Here is a 20,749-nt window from a genome sequence, read left to right as displayed (position 1 = left end):
ATTAGTGATTTCAATTTCCATCCTGACTATTTGTATTTGTCCTGTCAATTTCCATCCTGACTATTTGTATTTGTCCTGTCAATGTCCATCCTGAATGTTGGTATTTGCCATGTCAATGTCCATCCTGATTGTTGGTATTAGTCATGTCAATGTCCATCGTGACTGTTGGTATTAGTGATTTCAATTTCCATCCTGACTATTTGTATTTGTCCTGTCAATTTCTATCCTGACTATTTGTATTTGTCCTGTCAATGTCCATCCTGATTGTTGGTATTAGTCATGTCAATGCCCATCATGACTGTTGGTATTAGTGATTTCAATTTCCATCCTGACTATTTGTATTTGTCCTGTCAATTTCCATCCTGACTATTTGTATTTGTCCTGTCAATGTCCATCCTGATTGTTGGTATTAGTCATGTCAATGTCCATCCTGATTGTTGGTATTAGTCCTGTCAATGTCCATCCTGATTGTTGGTATTTGCCATGTCAATTTCCATCCTGATTGTTGGTATTAGTCACTTAAATTTCCTTAATTTCCACTTTATCACTGTTCATTTCATTGTCTACTGCAAATTTCCAATGATATTATCTCCACATTAATGAGGTCTTTGATGTAGGGATATGTCACTTGTGCATACACAGCGGTGACAGGTAACACCTGATCCAACTTCTGTCAGGGTCTAACTTTAATATGCATTAATTTGAAAACCAGGCAATACAATTTTATAACAAACTTGCCTATCCCAGCAATAAATGTCTAAATTTGTGGTATCTGGTAGAATTAATTTTGAATTAATCAATACCAAATATAAAATAAAATAATCAGTGCATGCTGTGGAGGGACTTTTCGTTTAATTCACGGTGCATATACATGTTGTTTAAAGCTGTCAAACCCTAACGTCTTTATTTGCCTAGATAAAGATAAAAAACCAGTCTTATATCTTTATTTGCCTAGATAAAGATAAAAAAAACCCAGTCTAATATCTTTATTTGCCTTGATAAAGATAGAAAACAGTCTAATATCTTCATTTGCCTAGATAAAGATAAAAAACCAGTCTAATATCTTTATTTGCCTAAATAAAGATAAAAAACCAGTCTAATATCTTAATTTGCCTAAAGAAAGATTAAAAACCAGTCTAATATCTTAATTTGCCTAAAGAAAGATCTGAACCAGTTTAATACATACAGACAAAATCAAACTAAACAATGGATATGAGTACAACACTTACCATTTGAGCTGCAAATATCAAAATTACTTTTTTGTACATGAAAAATAAACGAAGACCTTAAAAATAATAATGGATTATTCATTTGTACATGGTTTCACACAATTAATAAAGGAAATTGTGACAACTGTAACTAATGCAAATTCTGACACAGGACGTAGAATAATGGACACATTTAATCAAAAGCCAATTTAACTTTCCTATCAATACCTTACACACTCTCAGCTGAAAGCTAATCATCTGTGACAATATAAGGGATGCATCTTGCTCAAATCATCAATATTTCATTCGCTACATCTTGCTCAAATCATCAATGTTTCATTCACTACATTTTGCTCAAATCATCAATGTTTCATTCACTACATCTTGCTCAAATCATCAAGGTTTCATTCACTACATCTTGCTCAAATCATCAAGGTTTCATTCACTACATCTTGCTCAAATCATCAATGTTTCATTCACTACATCTTGCACAAATCATCAAGGTTTCATTCACTACATCTTGCTCAAATCATCAAGGTTTCATTCACTACATCTTGCTCAAATCATCAATGTTTCATTCACTACATCTTGCTCAAATCATCAAGGTTTCATTCACTACATCTTGCTCAAATCATCAAGGTTTCATTCACTACATCTTGCTCAAATCATCAATGTTTCATTCACTACATCTTGCTCAAATCATCAAGGTTTCATTCACTACTTCTTGCTCAAATCATCAATGTTTCATTCACTACGTCTTGCTCAAATCATCAATGTTTCATTCGCTACATCCTGCTCCTATCATCAAGGTTTCATTTACTACATCTTGCTCAAATCATCAAGGTTTCATTCACTACATCTTGCTCAAATCATCAAGGTTTCATTCACTACATCTTGCTCAAATCATCAAGGTTTCATTCACTACATCTTGCTCAAATCATCAAGGTTTCATTCACTACATCTTGCTCAAATCATCAAGATTTCATTCACTACATCTTGCTCAAATCATCAAGGTTTCATTCACTACATCTTGTTCAAATCATCAATGTTTCATTCACTACATTTTGCTCCTCTCTTATAACAACATGAATCAGTTGGCAATGTTTTGTTTACTACATCCTGTTGATCTCTAATAATAACACAATTCCATTGGCAATGTTTCATTCACTACATCTTGCTCAAATCATCAAGGTTTCATTCACTACATCTTGCTCAAATCATCAAGGTTTCATTCACTACATTTTGCTCCTATCATCAAGGTTTCATTCACTACATCTTTTTCAAATCATCAAGGTTTCATTCACTACATCTTTCTCAAATCATCAAGGTTTCATTCACTACATCTTTCTCAAATCATCAAGGTTTCATTCACTAGATCTTGCTCAAATCATCAAGGTTTCATTCACTACATCTTGCTCAAATCATCAAGGTTTCATTCACTACATCTTGCTCAAATCATCAAGGTTTCATTCACTACATCTTGCTCAAATCATGAAGGTTTCATTCACTACATCTTGCTCAAATCATCAATGTTTCATTCACTACATTTTGCTCCTCTCTTATAACAACATGAATCAGTTGGCAATGTTTTGTTTACTACATCCTGTTGATCTCTAATAATAACACAATTCCATTGGCAATGTTTCATTCACTACATCTTGCTCAAATCATCAAGGTTTCATTCACTACATCTTGCTCAAATCATCAATGTTTCATTCACTACATTTTGCTCCTCTCTTATAACAACATGAATCAGTTGGCAATGTTTTGTTTACTACATCCTGTTGATCTCTAATAATAACACAATTCCATTGGCAATGTTTCATTCACTACATCTTGCTCAAATCATCAAGGTTTCATTCACTACATCTTGCTCAAATCATCAAGGTTTCATTCACTACATCTTGCTCAAATCATCAAGGTTTCATTCACTACATCTTGCTCAAATCATCAAGGTTTCATTCACTACATCTTGCTCAAATCATCAAGGTTTCATTCACTACATCTTTCTCAAATCATCAAGGTTTCATTCACTACATCTTGCTCAAATCATCAAGGTTTCATTCACTACATCTTGCTCAAATCATCAAGGTTTCATTCACTACATCTTGCTCAAATCATCTAGGTTTCATTCACTACATCTTGCTCAAATCATCAAGGTTTCATTCACTACATCTTGCTCAAATCATCAATGTTTCATTCACTACATTTTGCTCCTCTCTTATAACAACATGAATCAGTTGGCAATGTTTAGTTTACTACATCCTGTTGATCTCTAATAATAACACAATTCCATTGGCAATGTTTCATTCACTACATCTTGCTCAAATCATCAAGGTTTCATTCACTACATCTTGCTCAAATCATCAATGTTTCATTCACTACATTTTGCTCCTCTCTTATAACAACATGAATCAGTTGGCAATGTTTTGTTTACTACATCCTGTTGATCTCTAATAATAATACAATTCCATTGGCAATGTTTCATTCACTACATCTTGCTCAAATCATCAAGGTTTCATTCACTACATCTTGCTCAAATCATCAAGGTTTCATTCACTAGATCTTGCTCAAATCATCAAGGTTTCATTCACTACATCTTGCTCAAATCATCAAGGTTTCATTCACTACATCTTGCTCAAATCATCAAGGTTTCATTCACTACATCTTTCTCAAATCATCAAGGTTTCATTCACTACATCTTGCTCAAATCATCAAGGTTTCATTCACTACATCTTGCTCAAATTATCAAGGTTTCATTCACTACATTTTGCTCAAATCATCAAGGTTTCATTCACTACATCTTGCTCAAATCATCAAGGTTTCATTCACTACATCTTGCTCAAATCATCAATGTTTCATTCACTACATTTTGCTCCTCTCTTATAACAACATGAATCAGTTGGCAATGTTTTGTTTACTACATCCTGTTGATCTCTAATAATAACACAATTCCATTGGCAATGTTTCATTCACTACATCTTGCTCAAATCATCAAGGTTTCATTCACTACATCTTGCTCAAATCATCAAGGTTTCATTCACTACATCTTGCTCAAATCATCAAGGTTTCATTCACTACATCTTGCTCAAATCATCAAGGTTTCATTCACTACATCTTGCTCAAATCATCAAGATTTCATTCACTACATCTTGCTCAAATCATCAAGGTTTCATTCACTACATCTTGTTCAAATCATCAATGTTTCATTCACTACATTTTGCTCCTCTCTTATAACAACATGAATCAGTTGGCAATGTTTTGTTTACTACATCCTGTTGATCTCTAATAATAACACAATTCCATTGGCAATGTTTCATTCACTACATCTTGCTCAAATCATCAAGGTTTCATTCACTACATCTTGCTCAAATCATCAAGGTTTCATTCACTACATCTTGCTCAAATCATCAAGGTTTCATTCACTACATCTTGCTCAAATCATCAAGGTTTCATTCACTACATCTTGCTCAAATCATCAAGATTTCATTCACTACATCTTGCTCAAATCATCAAGGTTTCATTCACTACATCTTGTTCAAATCATCAATGTTTCATTCACTACATTTTCCTCCTCTCTTATAACAACATGAATCAGTTGGCAATGTTTTGTTTACTACATCCTGTTGATCTCTAATAATAACACAATTCCATTGGCAATGTTTCATTCACTACGTCTTGTTACACTGAGCTGTTTATAAACACAGTAGCTTAATCTAAGCTGCTTACTTGTGTAAATAGAATAACCTGCACTAAACTGTTTACTTGTATACATACTGCAGCCTATATCAGACTGTCCATTTTACCTTGTCTAAATGTGTCAGAGTCTTCAGTGTTTTACTGACTGCCTCTGTCATGGCAGTTCTCCGTTCCTTGGTCATTCCACCATTGTCATAAACCACAACTAGATTCTTCATCTCCATATGCAGTTTTTCCACAAACCATTCTCTACCAATTACAAAAACAAAGTAGAACACAAAATTTTATGAAGATTATGAAAGTAATAAACAACAGTCCCTTTAGGGGACTAATGCCTTACCGTACCAAAGGAATTTCCAGGAATTCAAGATAGGCCGATTTCTTCTTTTCAACTACTTCAAGTTCAAACTATGTTTTTAACTTTTCACTCACATATACAAATAATACAGAGAAAGCCAACCTTCATATTCATGCTAAAGACTTCATGAAAAGACTGATCTAATCTCTACTGACTGTAAACATCACTTGATATCTTGATATCCTTCAGTGATAAGATTTTCAAATTAGCCACTATGGTGGTAATAATGGATGTAATATTGGTACCATTTTCATTTAGGACAAACTATACACCAAAAGAAGACTTACAGTGAAAACCCCATGCTACTATGACCATTCATTTAGAAGAATTAGTGACAACAAGATTTTAAACATGTTCATTGTTGCAGACATATTGGTGGTAAATGTCATTGTCATTTAGGACCAACTATATCATGAGAGGTCAGCTGGTGAAAATATGACCATAATATGACCACAATATGACCATCAATTCTGAAAGAGTAGTCAAAGATTTTCAAGATGGCCACCATGGTCATTGCATGACTTTCCATTTATGAGGAGGAGTGACAAGATTTAAAATGGCTGCCACGGTGGTCATATTTGGGGTCAGAAAGGCACCATCTTAATTTAGGACCAAATAAATATCATAATCAGTCATCTGGTGAAAACATGCTGAAAGGACCTTCCTTTAAGGAAGAGTAGCGAAGGTGGCCATACTGGATATCAGATCAGCATCATTTTCTTTTATCGCCAACTAGACATCACAAATCTTCTGTCAAAACCCAATGTTGATATGACTATCCATCTAGAAAAGTATCAATAATATTTTCAAGATGGCCACTGAGGTTGTAATATTGGAAATCAGATCAGGAAAACATTTACATTATAAAGACCAGCTGTATAACACAAAAAGTGACCTGGTGAAAAATTCATTTTGATATGACTTTCCAATCAGAAGGAGCCACAATGCCAAGATTTCAAGAAGGCAGAATTCATTGGTGGACATACGTGACATCAGATCAGCACCATTTAGTTTAGGACCAACTAGATATCATAAGAAAGCTTATAGTGAGAACCTAACGTTGATATGACCATACATTCAGATACAGTAGCAATAACAAGATTTCCAAGATGGCCCCATTTTAATATAAAACCTTTCCAAATTTTACAAAAGTTATATTTAAAAAAAGTTATATTCAACTTAAGACACTGGAGTCGGAATACAAGACTGTCAGTTATGATTGTATTCTATAATGGTAAGAGCAATCACTAAAATTGTCAAAGTTGATCCAAATTTTCCATTGACAATTCATTTCAATAAAATTAACACATTTGCTAACTGAAGAGTTTGGGCTTATGGTGTTTTGATTTTCGTTTTTTTGCACATAAGTTGTGCTATGTCCACTAATTAAGGTATTTTCAACACAGTATAAATTATGAGCTAAATTTCTTAAGCAATGAATTAACCTGTAGAGAAAAGAGGGAAATTCTGAAGAATTTTTTTTTTAAAAAGTGAAAAAAAGACAAAATAAAAACCAAATTTGATTTCAAAAAAAGATCTGGAATGGAAAATTCCACAATGCAGACATTTCTGGAACTCTAGGCACTTTAAGATAAAGATATGTTTCAGGATGACATTTCTTGACTACTTGAGAAATTCTAGCACTAACCTAGAATTTTTTAAGAAACAAAAGAAATGTTTCATATTTTTTCATAAAAATGCTAAACTGTTTAACTGATCAGGCAAACTCATGCTGACTGCATACTGCTTTATTATCAACACTAGGCTGTTTTACCCCAAAACCTATAATTCGTTTGGTACACGATTTATGCTTTTAATAGTTTATGCAGTGACATGCAATCACTAACAAACCCGTTATGTGGAGCCAAATATTTTTCAGACACACAACACTCCCTCCCTGTAAGACCCTTCATTGTAACATCAATCCTTTTATAATGTACGATCATGGATCTCATTTTTAATTAAGTGGTAGTATCATGAAATGTATTATACTTCATTATAAGGTAGTCCCACTATAAGGAATTATTCTGTATCGTCCCCATGGACAACATTATAATGATGGAGTACTGCATCATGTACTTCATTATAAGGTAGACCCACTATAACACAGTATACTCCATGGCCCCATGGAGAGTGTTACAGTGAGGGAGTACTGCATCATGTACTTCATTATAAGGTAGTCCCACTATAACTCAGTATACTCCATGTCACCCCATGAATAGTGTTACAGAGAGGGAGTACTGTATCATGTACTTCATTATAAGGTAGTCCCACTATAACACAGTATACTCCATGGCCCCCCATGAATAGTGTTACAGTGAGGGAGTACTGTATCATGTACTTCATTATAAGGTAGTCCCACTATAACACAGTATACTCCAAGGCCCCCCATAGATAGTGTTACAGTGAGGGAGTACTGTATCATGTACTTCATTATTACGTGGTATCGTTATAATAGTATACTCCATTTTAGCCCCCATACACTATTATAATCAGGGAGTACTGCATAAAGAATTATGTCATGTCAGAACTTTTAAAGTAAAAATTCTTGATAGAACCAACTGTATGAATAAGGGCTACCCACAACAAAAAAATGCCAACATTTATTTTAAAGTGCCACTAACTACTTGGTTCTAAAAGAGATGAAATTATGTAAAAATGAGCTATCACCTTATTTCAAGCTATCCACTTCTTGTTTATTCAGACAACTCTACATATGTACACGGTGTTATTTAGATCAACTGCCTAAGGACAACAAATCTTTTTTCTATCATTTGTTTCCCTAAGGACTGCATGATTGTGAGTCAAATATGCCCTTGATGTTAGAACTGTGGGTCAGATTCATTAAAAACAAACCCTGATGTCAGAAATGGACGTCAATTCAAAAATGTGGGGGTCTATAATGCACAAAAAGCAGGTAAAGGCAAACAATTGTATCCTTTTCAAGGTTTGACAAAATCGTCAAGAAGATGGTAGGAGTAAACAATCTGGCAATGTTTGCTGTCGTACAACTATCAATACAAACTCTAAAAATTCAATGCAAGATGATACTTACTTTGACAGGGAACAATTTAGTATATTGCAAATGATGATCTCAAAATACAGCTTTAAGGATATATTTTTAATATAAAATAATTTTTGGACTTTGATAACAACAAACATTTACATGATGAACTAAAATACATTATCATAATCCAGATTTTACATTTAAGTGGCATATAAATATTTATCATATCATGGGTTATGTATCATGATATATATCACGATAAATATCAATGCATGACAGATTATCATAAATATCAATGCAAGACACAGATGTATCATGATAAATATCAATGCAAGACACAGATGTATCATGATAAATATCAATGAAAGACACAGATGTATCATGATATATATCAATGAATGACAGATGTATCATGATAAATATCAATGCATTAAACAGATGTATCATGGTAGATATCAATGCATGACACAGATTATCATGATAAATATCAATGAATGACACAGATGTATCATGAAAACTATCAAGCATGACACATGTATCATGAAAACTATCAATGCATAACACAGATGTATCATGATAAATATCAATGCATGACACAGATGTATCATGATAAATATCAATGCATGACAAATACATATCATGATAAATATCAATGCATGACACAGATGTATCATGATAGATATCAATGCATGACACAGATGTATCATGATAAATATCAATGCATGACACAGCCATAGCATGATACATATATATGTATGAAACAAATAAATCATTTCACCAGAAGTAGAAGGATGACACATACTCCACCAATGGACCTGCTGTTTTGGACATCTGGGTGGCATCACACTGTCGATTACTGCTGGGATACTGCAAAAACTGGCCACTACTATCAGCATAATACTGCCATGTTATATCTGGGTGATTCTGAAAGTTGGCCTGAAAAGGAAAACCACAAAGACTTATTCAATCAGAACTCTCACATGTTTGAATAAGATTTCCTCCGTATGTGGGTCTGGTAAAATCTTTCACTAATCTCTGCTACCAATATAAGGTACTCTGTCATCTCATCATCAAAATGATGTATCACATCACATCATTTATATCCAATCAAAATGACATCTTACAATCACATCAATTTATCAGCCAATCAAAATGATGCATTATATCACATCATTTTATCAGCCAATCAAGATGTATTACATCACATTGTTTTATAGCCAACAAAATGATGTAATATATCACATAATTTTATCAGCCAATCAAACTGATGTATTAGATCACATCATTTTATAAGCAAATCAAAACAATGAATTATATCACACTGTTTTATCAGCAAAACAAACTGATATATTACATTCCATCGTTCTATTAGCCAATCAGATTAATCTTCTAAATTTTAGGAAAGCCTTATTAAGGCATTACAAGGAAAAAATAAGTGTTTGTACCAGACCTTCTTTTGGCAGAGTTTTATGGAACCAAGTGAGGCAGTTTGCCAAACAAAAACACTTGATAAAAATTACGTGGAACATCTCTAATTCAGATGCTCTGGTTTCTACTCCTTTGGACTGGATTAATAAGGAGACAGTACAAAGCAAATTAGCCTCACACCAGATACACCGCTCCCTCGATAACTCGCGCCCGGATAACTCGCGATCCCGCTTATAACGCGGTGTCCGTCTTGGCTCCCGATTTTTTCCAGACAAAATGTATTTAAAATATCTTTAAAATATGCTGAACATGAAAAAAATTACAATAAGAATTGATAAATTAAACTTTGATACATTGCTCGTTTTATCATCGAAAATGGTGATTAATGCCCATAAAAATATAATCCATATTTTGCAATTTGCAAGCTCTAGAGAAGAATTAATTTCAGAGATCTCGAAAACGCTTAATTACGCGTATTTGGAAGCCAATTTTTGATCTGGGACGCAGAAAATCACTGAGGCTGGAGTCCTCCGTACGCATGTAATAGGTGCGCGGGAAAATTCAAAGATTTGCCAGTCCTGTTTCAGCCACCTGCTTTGTGGGAAAATGTGTTGATCAGTTCAGTGTGCTGATATTTACAATGACAGAATTCAGTGACTGAAAGACTCTTTGATGTACTGTTGCTATTTCATAAGAGTAAATTAAAAAAAAAAAAGAACATGATGCAACAGCTAGGCGGCTAGTTCAAAGGCTTTGACTTGGCGGCCGAGTGAGAAAATATACTGATATTTAGGGATTGAATTCAGAGGCAGAAAGACCCAGTTTTAAAATCCTAGCGAGACCTCTGTTTAAAGATATCATATATTATGTAAGTTTTTAGGATAAATAGTTGTCATTATACTGTAAATAAACAGTCTGGTGAAATAGCGATCAATGAAAACTTCTGGTAAATGTTAACAGATGGCAACAGAGAATGAAATAAACACCAATTAAACCACTTCCTGTGTGAAAGTCACGTTCTAATCCTTTAATTCCGTTTCAGTGTAAACATTATAATCACAACATAGTTTGTTCATTGAAAACATGAAAAGAGTCAATCGACCGTCACATCGAAACCCGTGAGTACTTCTGTGAGAACCTAATTACATGTACATGCCGGCTTTGTTTTGATCAACAACTTGGGGAAGTGTTTGTTGCATTAAAAAAAAAATCGATTACAAGAGACCTCGGGTGCTGGATTAAGGGTCTTGGAGCTGCCTTTGATGTAAAGCAAAACAGTAACAGAGACAACGACGACGATAGTGACTTCGAATGTTTCAGTAAAACTGATGTCATTAATGCCGAGGCTGTTTGGGAGAAATTAGTACAGACTCATGGTCCTGAGATGTGCGTTTCTCTTGATGGAGGAGTGGATTTGTGCTGACAATGATTGCCCTACAGCCGAATACATGTCAGATGAAACTATAATTATTTCTATAGCGAACAAATTTGCAGCAGAAGACTATTCTAACTGGAGTAACACAAGTGTTGAAAGTGATGCAGACACAGATGTTGCACCCCCACCCCTCTGCACAGGAAGCAAATATTTTGATATTGCCGTAAGGTGGCTGGCGACCCAAAATGTTGACTACCTAAAGCTCATACAGTTGAGAAATCTGAGGGATTTTGCTCGGCGGCAGAGAAACCAAGGAGTAACACACACAAAAAAAATTAACTGATTTTTTCAAAAAGTGAATTGATATTTGTCAAGCATGGCAGAAACGGCAAGTATTGTTCTAATTTACGTTGTTTTAAATTTGTAGACCAATTAAATATGTCAGTACTGATTAACTCTTGTTTTTTTTTTTTTGTTTTCCATTTTACTTCTATCGCATTCAAATCTATCTATCTATCGTTCGATCGACACTGTTTCTCGAAAAGAGTCGATCTTTTGTGTATAAAAACTTCTAATTTGGCTCAAACAACAAAACTAGACTGTATACAATTCAACATAAAACTTAGTGACGTAGTACACAATGTGTGAAGTGGTACACATGTTCAGCGAACGGAAACCACGTGGAATGTTTTCGATGATCGCCTCAATATACTGTAATTTATCCTGAAATTTTTAATGTTGTCCTATGAGAAAATAATAAAGTACACCGTTATGAAGAGATATTTATTAACAGTTAATCTCAGAACGATTATAAAGTGAGTATTCAACAGTATAATCTGCCTACCCCCCTTATTTTTCCGTTATGTCGTCAATCACTTTATTGGTTTTGGGCTTATTTTATAGGTCCCTCGATAACTCGCCCCTCGCTTATAGTGCGGTCGATGTTTCTGGACCCCGATGTGCGCGAGTTATCGAGGGAGTGGTGTAGCTGCTTTTAAATTTTGTAAACAAATTTAGTTTTATCAGGGACGATAGAGATGAAGTGAGGCCATTTTTTCTGCATACAAGTCTAATGTACTGTTTTAATGAGAAAGGGAGAAAAAAAATGTATTTGTTTGAGTTCAACATTTTCAGCACTGCTTTTAATGCAGAATATATACACTTCCTCCCCAACCTTGAAAAAAGGCAATAATTAGTCTCAATTGTGCAAAAATAAATTTTGTTTCTTAACCCATAATAAAAAACAAAAAATCCAAAATTACTAAATATATACATCAACTGTTAACATCACACATTTCATCCATAAAAATATTTGCAAAATAGCATTACATTTGACTATATAATCAATGATATTGGCATAAGTCTGCAATATTGCACATTGGATCGAATGAACTATGGAACATGGAACTTCATGTCCTCCAAATCTGGACAACACAAATAATTTCAAGGAGACAAATAACCATCTGATGTAATGGTAAATAAAAACATTCTACCAATATATTCATGGCTCCGACAACTTCCTGACAGTATATTTGCATTCAGATGTTACACATGATGACACACTGATAAAAAATCTTTAAATGCCATGGTAATAGGCATACTGTGGTGATAGGCATACTGTGGTAATAGGCCTATCATGGCAATAGGCATAATGTAGTAATATGGTAATGGGCATACTGTGGTAATAGGCATACCATTATAACAGGCATACTGTGGTAACAGGCATGCCATGGCAATAGGCATACTGTCGTAATAGGAACACCATGGTAATGGCCATAATGTGGTAATAGGCATACTGTGGTAATAGGCATATCATGGCAATAGGCATAATGTGGTAATAGGAACACCATGGTAATGGCCATAATGTGGTAATAGGCATACTGTGGTAATAGGCCTATCATGGCAATAGGCATAATGTGGTAATAAGAACACCATGGTAATGGGCATACTGTGGTAATAGGCATACCATTATAATAGGCATACTATGGTAACAGGCATGCCATGGCAATAGGCATAGTGTCGTAATAGGAACACCATGGTAATGGCCATAATGTGGTAATAGGCATACTGTGGTAATAGGCCTATCATGGCAATAGGCATAATGTGGTAATAAGAACACCATGGTAATGGGCATACTGTGGTAATAGGCATACCATTATAATAGGCATACTGTGGTAACAGGCATGCCATGGCAATAGGCATAGTGTCGTAATAGGAACACCATGGTAATGGCCATAATGTGGTAATAGGCATACTGTGGTAATAGGCATATCATGGCAATAGGCATAATGTGGTACTAGGAACACCATGGTAATGGGCATACTGTGGTAATAGGCATACCATTATAATAGGCATACTGTGGTAATAGGCATACTATGGTAATACTTATAATGTGGTAATAGACATAACAAAATATAAGTATAATGTGGTAATAGGCATACTATGGTGATACTTATAATGTGGTAATAGGCATACTGTGGTAATTAGCATATGTAGTGAGAGGTATACTGTAGTATAAAGGATAACATGGCAATGGGCATAGCATGACAATAGACATACCATGGTAACAGGCATACTGTGGTAATACACATGCAATGGTAATAGGCATACTACAGTAATAATAATAATGTGGTAATAGGCATAACATAGTAATAAGTATAATGTGGTAACTGGCAAACTGATAATAAGCATACCATGGTAATAGACATACTGTGGTAATTGTGTGTGTGTGTGTGAGATTTGGATTTTTAATGTAGCTTTAACAATGTTTCAGTCATATTGCTATGATGACTGCAGTGTGGCAGTTTATAGTGATGTCTAGCACTGAAGCATCATGCCACATACATGTAGCATCATGTCCCACCCAGTCACATTATCCTGCCACTAGGCCGACCAGTCCTAACACTAACCTCTTAATGCTGAGCACCAAGCAAGGTAGCTGTTAGTACCATTTTTATAAGTCTTTGGTATGACTCGGCCATGGTTCGAATCGGTGACCTCCTGAATCCAAAGCATACGCTCTAACAACTAGGCCACCTGAGCGGTCTCATGGTAATAATTATATAATGGTAACAGGCACACCATGGTATAGGCATAATGAGGTAATAGGTGTACTGCAGTAATAAGCATGCCATGGCAATAGGCATACCATGGTAATAGGCATGTCATGGCAATATGCATACCATGGCAATAGGCATACCATGGTAATAGCCATGCCATAGCACTAGGCATACCACGGCAATAGGCATGCCATGGCAATAGGCATATCATGGTAATAAGCATGCCATGGCAATAAGCATGATATGGCAATAGGCATATTGTGGTAATAACCATACTGTGGTAATATACATATTTTGAAAATCGAAAAATCATAGTATATACTGAACAATTTAGTACTGTTTCCTTTACTAAGGCTACAAACACTTGTCTTACATTAGAACAAATCTACATAGTGTGAACAATATTGCAAGTCAGTGACACCTCATTTTCAGTTACCTGCTCTCCTCTTATAATATTCTTTGTATATTTAATATTATTTTCATGATTTTACCCATTTAAAATCAAGCTTGCATCCAGTAACTTTCATAATAGATATGGTTCACAAACAACCAGTGATCTTAAGTGTTTAAATCTCAGACTGTGAGAGGTATACATTTTAACCTAGTAATTGGCCTTTGAAGCCTGACCATCACCTCAAGAACTTAACCGTTCTGAGTACCCTGTGCAGCGCTTTAATAAACCACTTGCCCAATAAACAAGACAAGCTCAAATTCAGCTCAGGGAAGCTCAAGTTTACTATGTGCTTACCCACTGACAAGTCCATGTAGAGAATGGGGGGGGTCACCTTTATTTCACAGGATATACTGTTAAAGTTTGTCATTTACATCTTTCAGTAAATGTCAAGGTCAGTCTTACATTTTCTTATCCAGACATGATAAATATATTTCCCACTTCATGCAAGTTTTGACAAATATGGAGTATATATTTATATTTCAACTGTTATACTTGTATGTATATGGAATTAGTCAATATTCAAGTCCGAACATAGCTATGGCCAGCTCCGAGTTGCATCGAACTTCCCACATCAGAACAACATACTTATCAAAGATTGTTCTGATGTATGGCACCATAATACAAGAGGAATAAATGTTAGCGACCAACTTATGAGATTCCTTTTATCAGGAGTGTTTGGAAATAAAAGGCACTATCTCTAATGATTAGTCAAACTGACTGTGTTAAAAGTGCAGCAATCAGTGTATAAAAAATACAGCACCCACATGAATTGTCTATCATCTGCTACTGTTTATATGATAATTACTGGAGATCAATACACACTTACTCACTGGCAAAATAATTAAATGCTAAAATATGTTCTCAACTTATTCTCAAAAGACAGCTTGTCAAAGATTATTCTCATGCATGTCACGGATTTGAAGGTGACGCATGCAAGTCTAACTTGCATGAGCTGAAATAAAACATTCCAGAAACAAAAACAATCGAGTGAATACATTAATATTGGAATATTTCAGTTGTGTCCTGACAGGGCGTTTACCTTGTTTTCTTGTTCTTCTTCATTTTTATCTTTTAACTGTCAGAATGTGATTATAAACAAAAATATAAAAATGAAACACAAATTTGTTTATTTGTAAAATAATTACAACAAAATTTCCTTTAAACATCCCATATTTTATTTTACCACACTTTTTTACTTTTGGAGTGATGCTGTCATATTTTGAGGAAAGCTCAAATCTCACATCAGCAAATTGATTTCTTCCAGTATGATGAAGAAAGCTTTTATAAAATCCGTAAAGCCATGCTGTGTATCAAATATATATTTAGCCTGCATATATTTTGTCATACTAACATCAAAAGATCAATACATTTCTTATGGAAAATAATTTCCTCTTAAGAATAATTAATTGCATTGTTGACTCAATTGTAGCTATATATTATGGAAGCTAAGTTAAAAAAAAAAACAAATATTTATGACATGCACAAATAATGCATATAATGATGTTCTGTACTTTGACATGTAGAACCTTTTATATATATATATATATATATATATATATATATATATATATATATTAATGCAAATAATACTATCATACAGGTTAGAGAATTTTTAATTCGTACTCTATATATTTATACCACATACATTAAAAATAACATGGCAGTAAAGGGTTGGTATAAAGCAAACGGATATACCAATACTATTGGTATATCAAATTGTGATTTGCCTATGGTGCAGTGTTTGCCATGCCATGCACTACTTTCTTCATAAAACCATATTTCATGTTTAAATCAAAATTTATACATCTCGTGGTACATCACTGATACAACTCACATTCCATACATTATACTGAAGTTATATTAGGCAATATCATTCATCAATATGTTTGATGGTAAAACTTGTTCATATATATATATATATATATATATATATATATATATATATATATCTATCGTCATGTCGGCCTATTGTGCGCGTCGGGTAATTCTGCGCAATAATACGTCATTTCTGTAAACACTTGATCACGTGCTATTTTGGGTCAAAAATCCATTTTGTATCCAGAAAGAAGAATCGTACATTAATTAAGAAAAGTGATATTCATAAAGTGTACAAAAATATCCAACATTCAGATTCGAAATGCACATAAAAATGTGATTTCTAAATGGCAACGTGAAGACCCACTCCATGACCTTCTTGAACCTGTAACCCAGAAAATTTGATTTACTATGCATCTTTTAGAATCATACAAATAAATACATTATATAAAAGATGGAAATGTGTACCTTAAAACAAAACTGTATTTTAATCCTAGTTTCCAATCTTGCAAGAAGTTGTCCCACACGTACAAAATCATCTGCTACCCAAAGTGTCTACTTGCCGCTAGAACATAAATTCTCAACAAATTCCCCAGCGTATAGTCTGTTTTTAAATTCTGTAGTAATTTTCCCCATCAATGAGACGTAAACACAATGCATCCTATTCATTGTCACTAGAACATAAATTATAACAAATTCCTCGGCGTATAGTCTGTTTCTAAATTCTGAAGTAATTTTTCCCCATCAACAAGACGTTGTAATCACATTACATCCTATTCATTGTTGTTTCTCTTCCATGTAATAGCTTAATCTTCATTAAATGTTGAAATTTACTAACTTTTTTACAAGATCAGTTTAGTTTGCTTAATATCTCTTGCCATTTATTGGCATTTTTATGTTGAATTTTGTAAAACTAGCTATAAACCTGACCTAATTACTCGACTGAACTGCTGACAGAAACAGTCCAAAATAATATATTTCATATCTAAAGAAAGATGGATAAACATTACATCTTTTCAAAGCTATGCGCAGAATAGGTCGACATATCGCGAGTCAGGAAAACGGGGGGGTGGTATCCTCTGTGTCCAAAGTTAATATTATTTTGAACAGAATATTCTGGTGACAATTGCATCTTTTCAAATGGTAAGCATTGCTGTATTTTATTTTTGTCAATCGCTCGAATTCGGTATGCGTTTTGCTTCAGTACTGGAAACGAAAACCTTAGGTGCGCAGAAATGCCCGACAGCAGTGTATATATATATATATATATATATATATATATATAACTTCAATATAATAATATAACTTGTCTTGCTATATCCATTTCCTTAAATTTAAGCTTTGGAGACAAGGGAAATTAATTCCTTAAGAAGTGGAGTTTAAAGGTCTGTTGTTTGTTGGTCAGATCTAGATTTGACGAAAATCTAGTTTCTGGTTTATTTTTATGACCGTGACAAAGAACGCTGTAGTGTAGCAAACGAAATGACCCAATTACAGGCAATCAAAATCAACCATCATAATTATCAAATAAAATCAGCAACAGAATAGGGGTACGTAACAATGTACAAGCGATTTGAACTAACGATCTAAAGAAACTTTTAACGATGCCGGAATTAAACGACGCCTTATTCCGATCGGATAGCATCCGGATAATTATCAACAACTTTGGCGACGCGACCGCTCTTTCTTATTGTCATTAGTGCAAAATGAACGGTATTTAGGAGAAGAACGGCGTCTTGCAAAAACACAATATTTGTCACTTTCTCCAAATATGAATTTAATAAAGAAAATATTTTTCATAGTTTTGACCGACAGAATCATAAAAAGAAAGTTAAATAAACATTTTGCTTAATAAAATCTCGCGATGCACATCACTTAGTCAATATATCAAGTACCTTCTCATACTGATGTACGCAAAATGTATTTATCTATCTATAGTTTTGATCGATCCATTTTCTAATAATCCATCCAGATGTTTTTCGAGAGTACATACTCATACTACTGAAAACTTACGTAAATACAGAGATCAGAGGGAACATTTTTCATATAGCTAATGTCAGTTTGAGGAAATATCCCACCTAAGAATTAAGGACCACAACGATGAACAGATACAAAGAGATTTGGAGAACCTCGACTTAGGGACAAAACTAATAATTCAATCAAATACTGAGCGAAATTAATAAATTAATTTTCATTTTTTACGGCTGTGGGTGATCGGTGGAGGTGGGCTGGAAACGTGCACAATATACATCGGACGATTTTCTATATGTTCTTGTAGAATTTTTACTGACTGCACTTAGACTGAGTCTTTTATAACCCTTTGACAATAACAGGGCAGAAATAAACTTTATCAAAATGTCAATATGTCTTACAAATTTGCAAAATCAATAATGTCCAAACTTCATAATGTGTTGATCAGGCATGAAATTTCTGCTTAGTGTAATGAAATATTAAGCATTACAGACATGCGTACTTCAGTTACATTTTAAGTCAATACAATCTATGTCATAATTTACGAGACTTTATGACATCATGAATTGACTTCGTAAAATCGACCCTCCCTAATTTCTTAAGACACAGAATGATCTGGAAATTTTTAGCTATACGAGTTTAGTAATTTGAGATTGGAATAATTCTTTGTATAAAGTGTTTGGGTCGTATTTTGTTTTGCAGGGTGAGAAGTACTAATATTCGGTTCGAAAATGCTAACTCATAGGTCATATAAAAGAGAAATTAGCCTTTCGCGCTGTGTGGTCATTAGGTGATTAGAAACAATTTTACTGTAATATTTGCTCTTTTTCACGGAAGTATTTGATTCCATATATATATATATATATATAAAAGCAGAATTACCATTAGGACATCCAACACGCTTGATGCCACCATGGAATCCAAAAGATTTGAATTGTTCCCGAAGCAAGCATTATTCATACCAACTTTTCCTCTGAACCTTGCACCGTATGACAGTTGATCGGGGTTCAGTGCACAACACAATGTATCCTTGATCCGTGTTCCATTGTCTTTCCTTGACTCTAAAACATCTTTCAAGTCTCTCAAAGCCTGATCTAAACCGCCGTATCGGAGTTGAATTTCTTGGAAAATCCGTTTGAATTGCTCAAAACCATCAACCCTCTCTAAAGAGTTCTGTTCTATCAATGCATTCAACATTTTACGAATTTCGTCATAACCCATAACAGTGGTTTGAAACTCGTTCAATTTATTCACAAATTTTGGAATCCATTGATTTTTTACCAGACCACCATCAATCTGAACACAGTGTACTATTTTACAATAAATAATGAACATCATGGTCACGTGGTTTGACAGAGCCATTGTGTCGGTTCAAAGCCTTGTCGTTATGAGAAAAGAGTCCTTTATTAACAAATAATTTATTTTGTGGCACAGTCTAAGGATGCACGTAACCAACTTTCCTTTCGGTAGCCAAATGTTCTACACCAGCCGACGAATATATCTTTGCTTCTAGAGAAAGATTTAAATGTAAAAAGCGTGGTTTTACTACTGGCATTGAACTTATTTTAAATAATTCATATTTTCTAAAGTACGAACTTTGAGCCTATATAGTTCATATCCCAGTGTGAAGCCAAATTCTTTCTTTATCGAACACAAGCAAAATCTGCATGCATAACTAAAAACAAGAATTCTATAGGTCAAAGAAGTTCGGTTCACGCCAGTCCAGTTTCATTCTTGTCTCTAGCATGCCCTCCAATATAATTGTTACACTAATAGGGTAGCTAAAAACACAGACCAGTCCAAGAGCAAGTCTCCTAGGAACGGAAATACGCTGTGCTGAAATCAGTTTTAGAACAGTTGTATGGAGCTAAGGTTTGTCCTGACCGACTAACACCGGTGTGTTCCTTAAACCCTATAGATTTGTGTATTAGATAGTATTCATATTACTTATCCATGAGAATAAACAAACAATTTACAATAAATCCTGGCATGTTTGAATTCTAATTTGGCATGGGACTAACTCTAAGTGGAGCTAAAAGGAACTATGTCTTTTCAAAACGTACAATTCCCCAGACATATTATTATCTGGTTGCGACTGAAGCAGTGATAATCTGTTTATATGAAAAGCTGTTTTTGTCTTGTACATCTTATATATAATTGGGATAAAAGAACACACAAAGGTCGAAAATTCTGTACAACTAGTTTCGCATTTAAGCTTCTTCAGGCACGAAATATTTTGAAATAAAACTTATGACGTCTTTTATTTTAAAATAACAATTAGATCATTACGTAACGTCATAAATGATATGGATCGTAATGACAATTATATATAGAGAGACTCTTGTGTCATTTAGATCCTGTCATATATATATATA

General features: G+C 34.2%; 1 protein-coding gene across 1 annotated transcript in view; it reads right to left on the bottom strand.

Annotated features, from left to right (window-relative positions):
* LOC149803968 (VWFA and cache domain-containing protein 1-like) overlaps positions 1 to 19,736 on the bottom strand; it is a 115,579-nt gene extending 95,843 nt beyond the window's left edge. Inside the window, exons 1-3 of the mRNA XM_089954031.1 lie at positions 19,257 to 19,736; positions 9,075 to 9,208; positions 5,015 to 5,156 (exon numbers count right to left, since the gene is read on the bottom strand). Coding sequence (XP_089810157.1) covers positions 5,015 to 5,156; positions 9,075 to 9,208; positions 19,257 to 19,736 — 756 coding nt within the window. The remainder of the gene's footprint in view (positions 1 to 5,014; positions 5,157 to 9,074; positions 9,209 to 19,256) is intronic.
* Between the last annotated feature and the right edge of the window lie 1,013 nt (positions 19,737 to 20,749).

This window comes from Sinohyriopsis cumingii, chromosome 3 (assembly GCF_028554795.1).
Source record: "Sinohyriopsis cumingii isolate HCF-2022 chromosome 3, ASM2855479v2, whole genome shotgun sequence".
Taxonomy (NCBI): domain Eukaryota; kingdom Metazoa; phylum Mollusca; class Bivalvia; order Unionida; family Unionidae; genus Sinohyriopsis; species Sinohyriopsis cumingii.
Note: the sequence above shows the minus strand (reverse complement) of the source record. Positions and strands in the feature narration are given on the sequence as shown.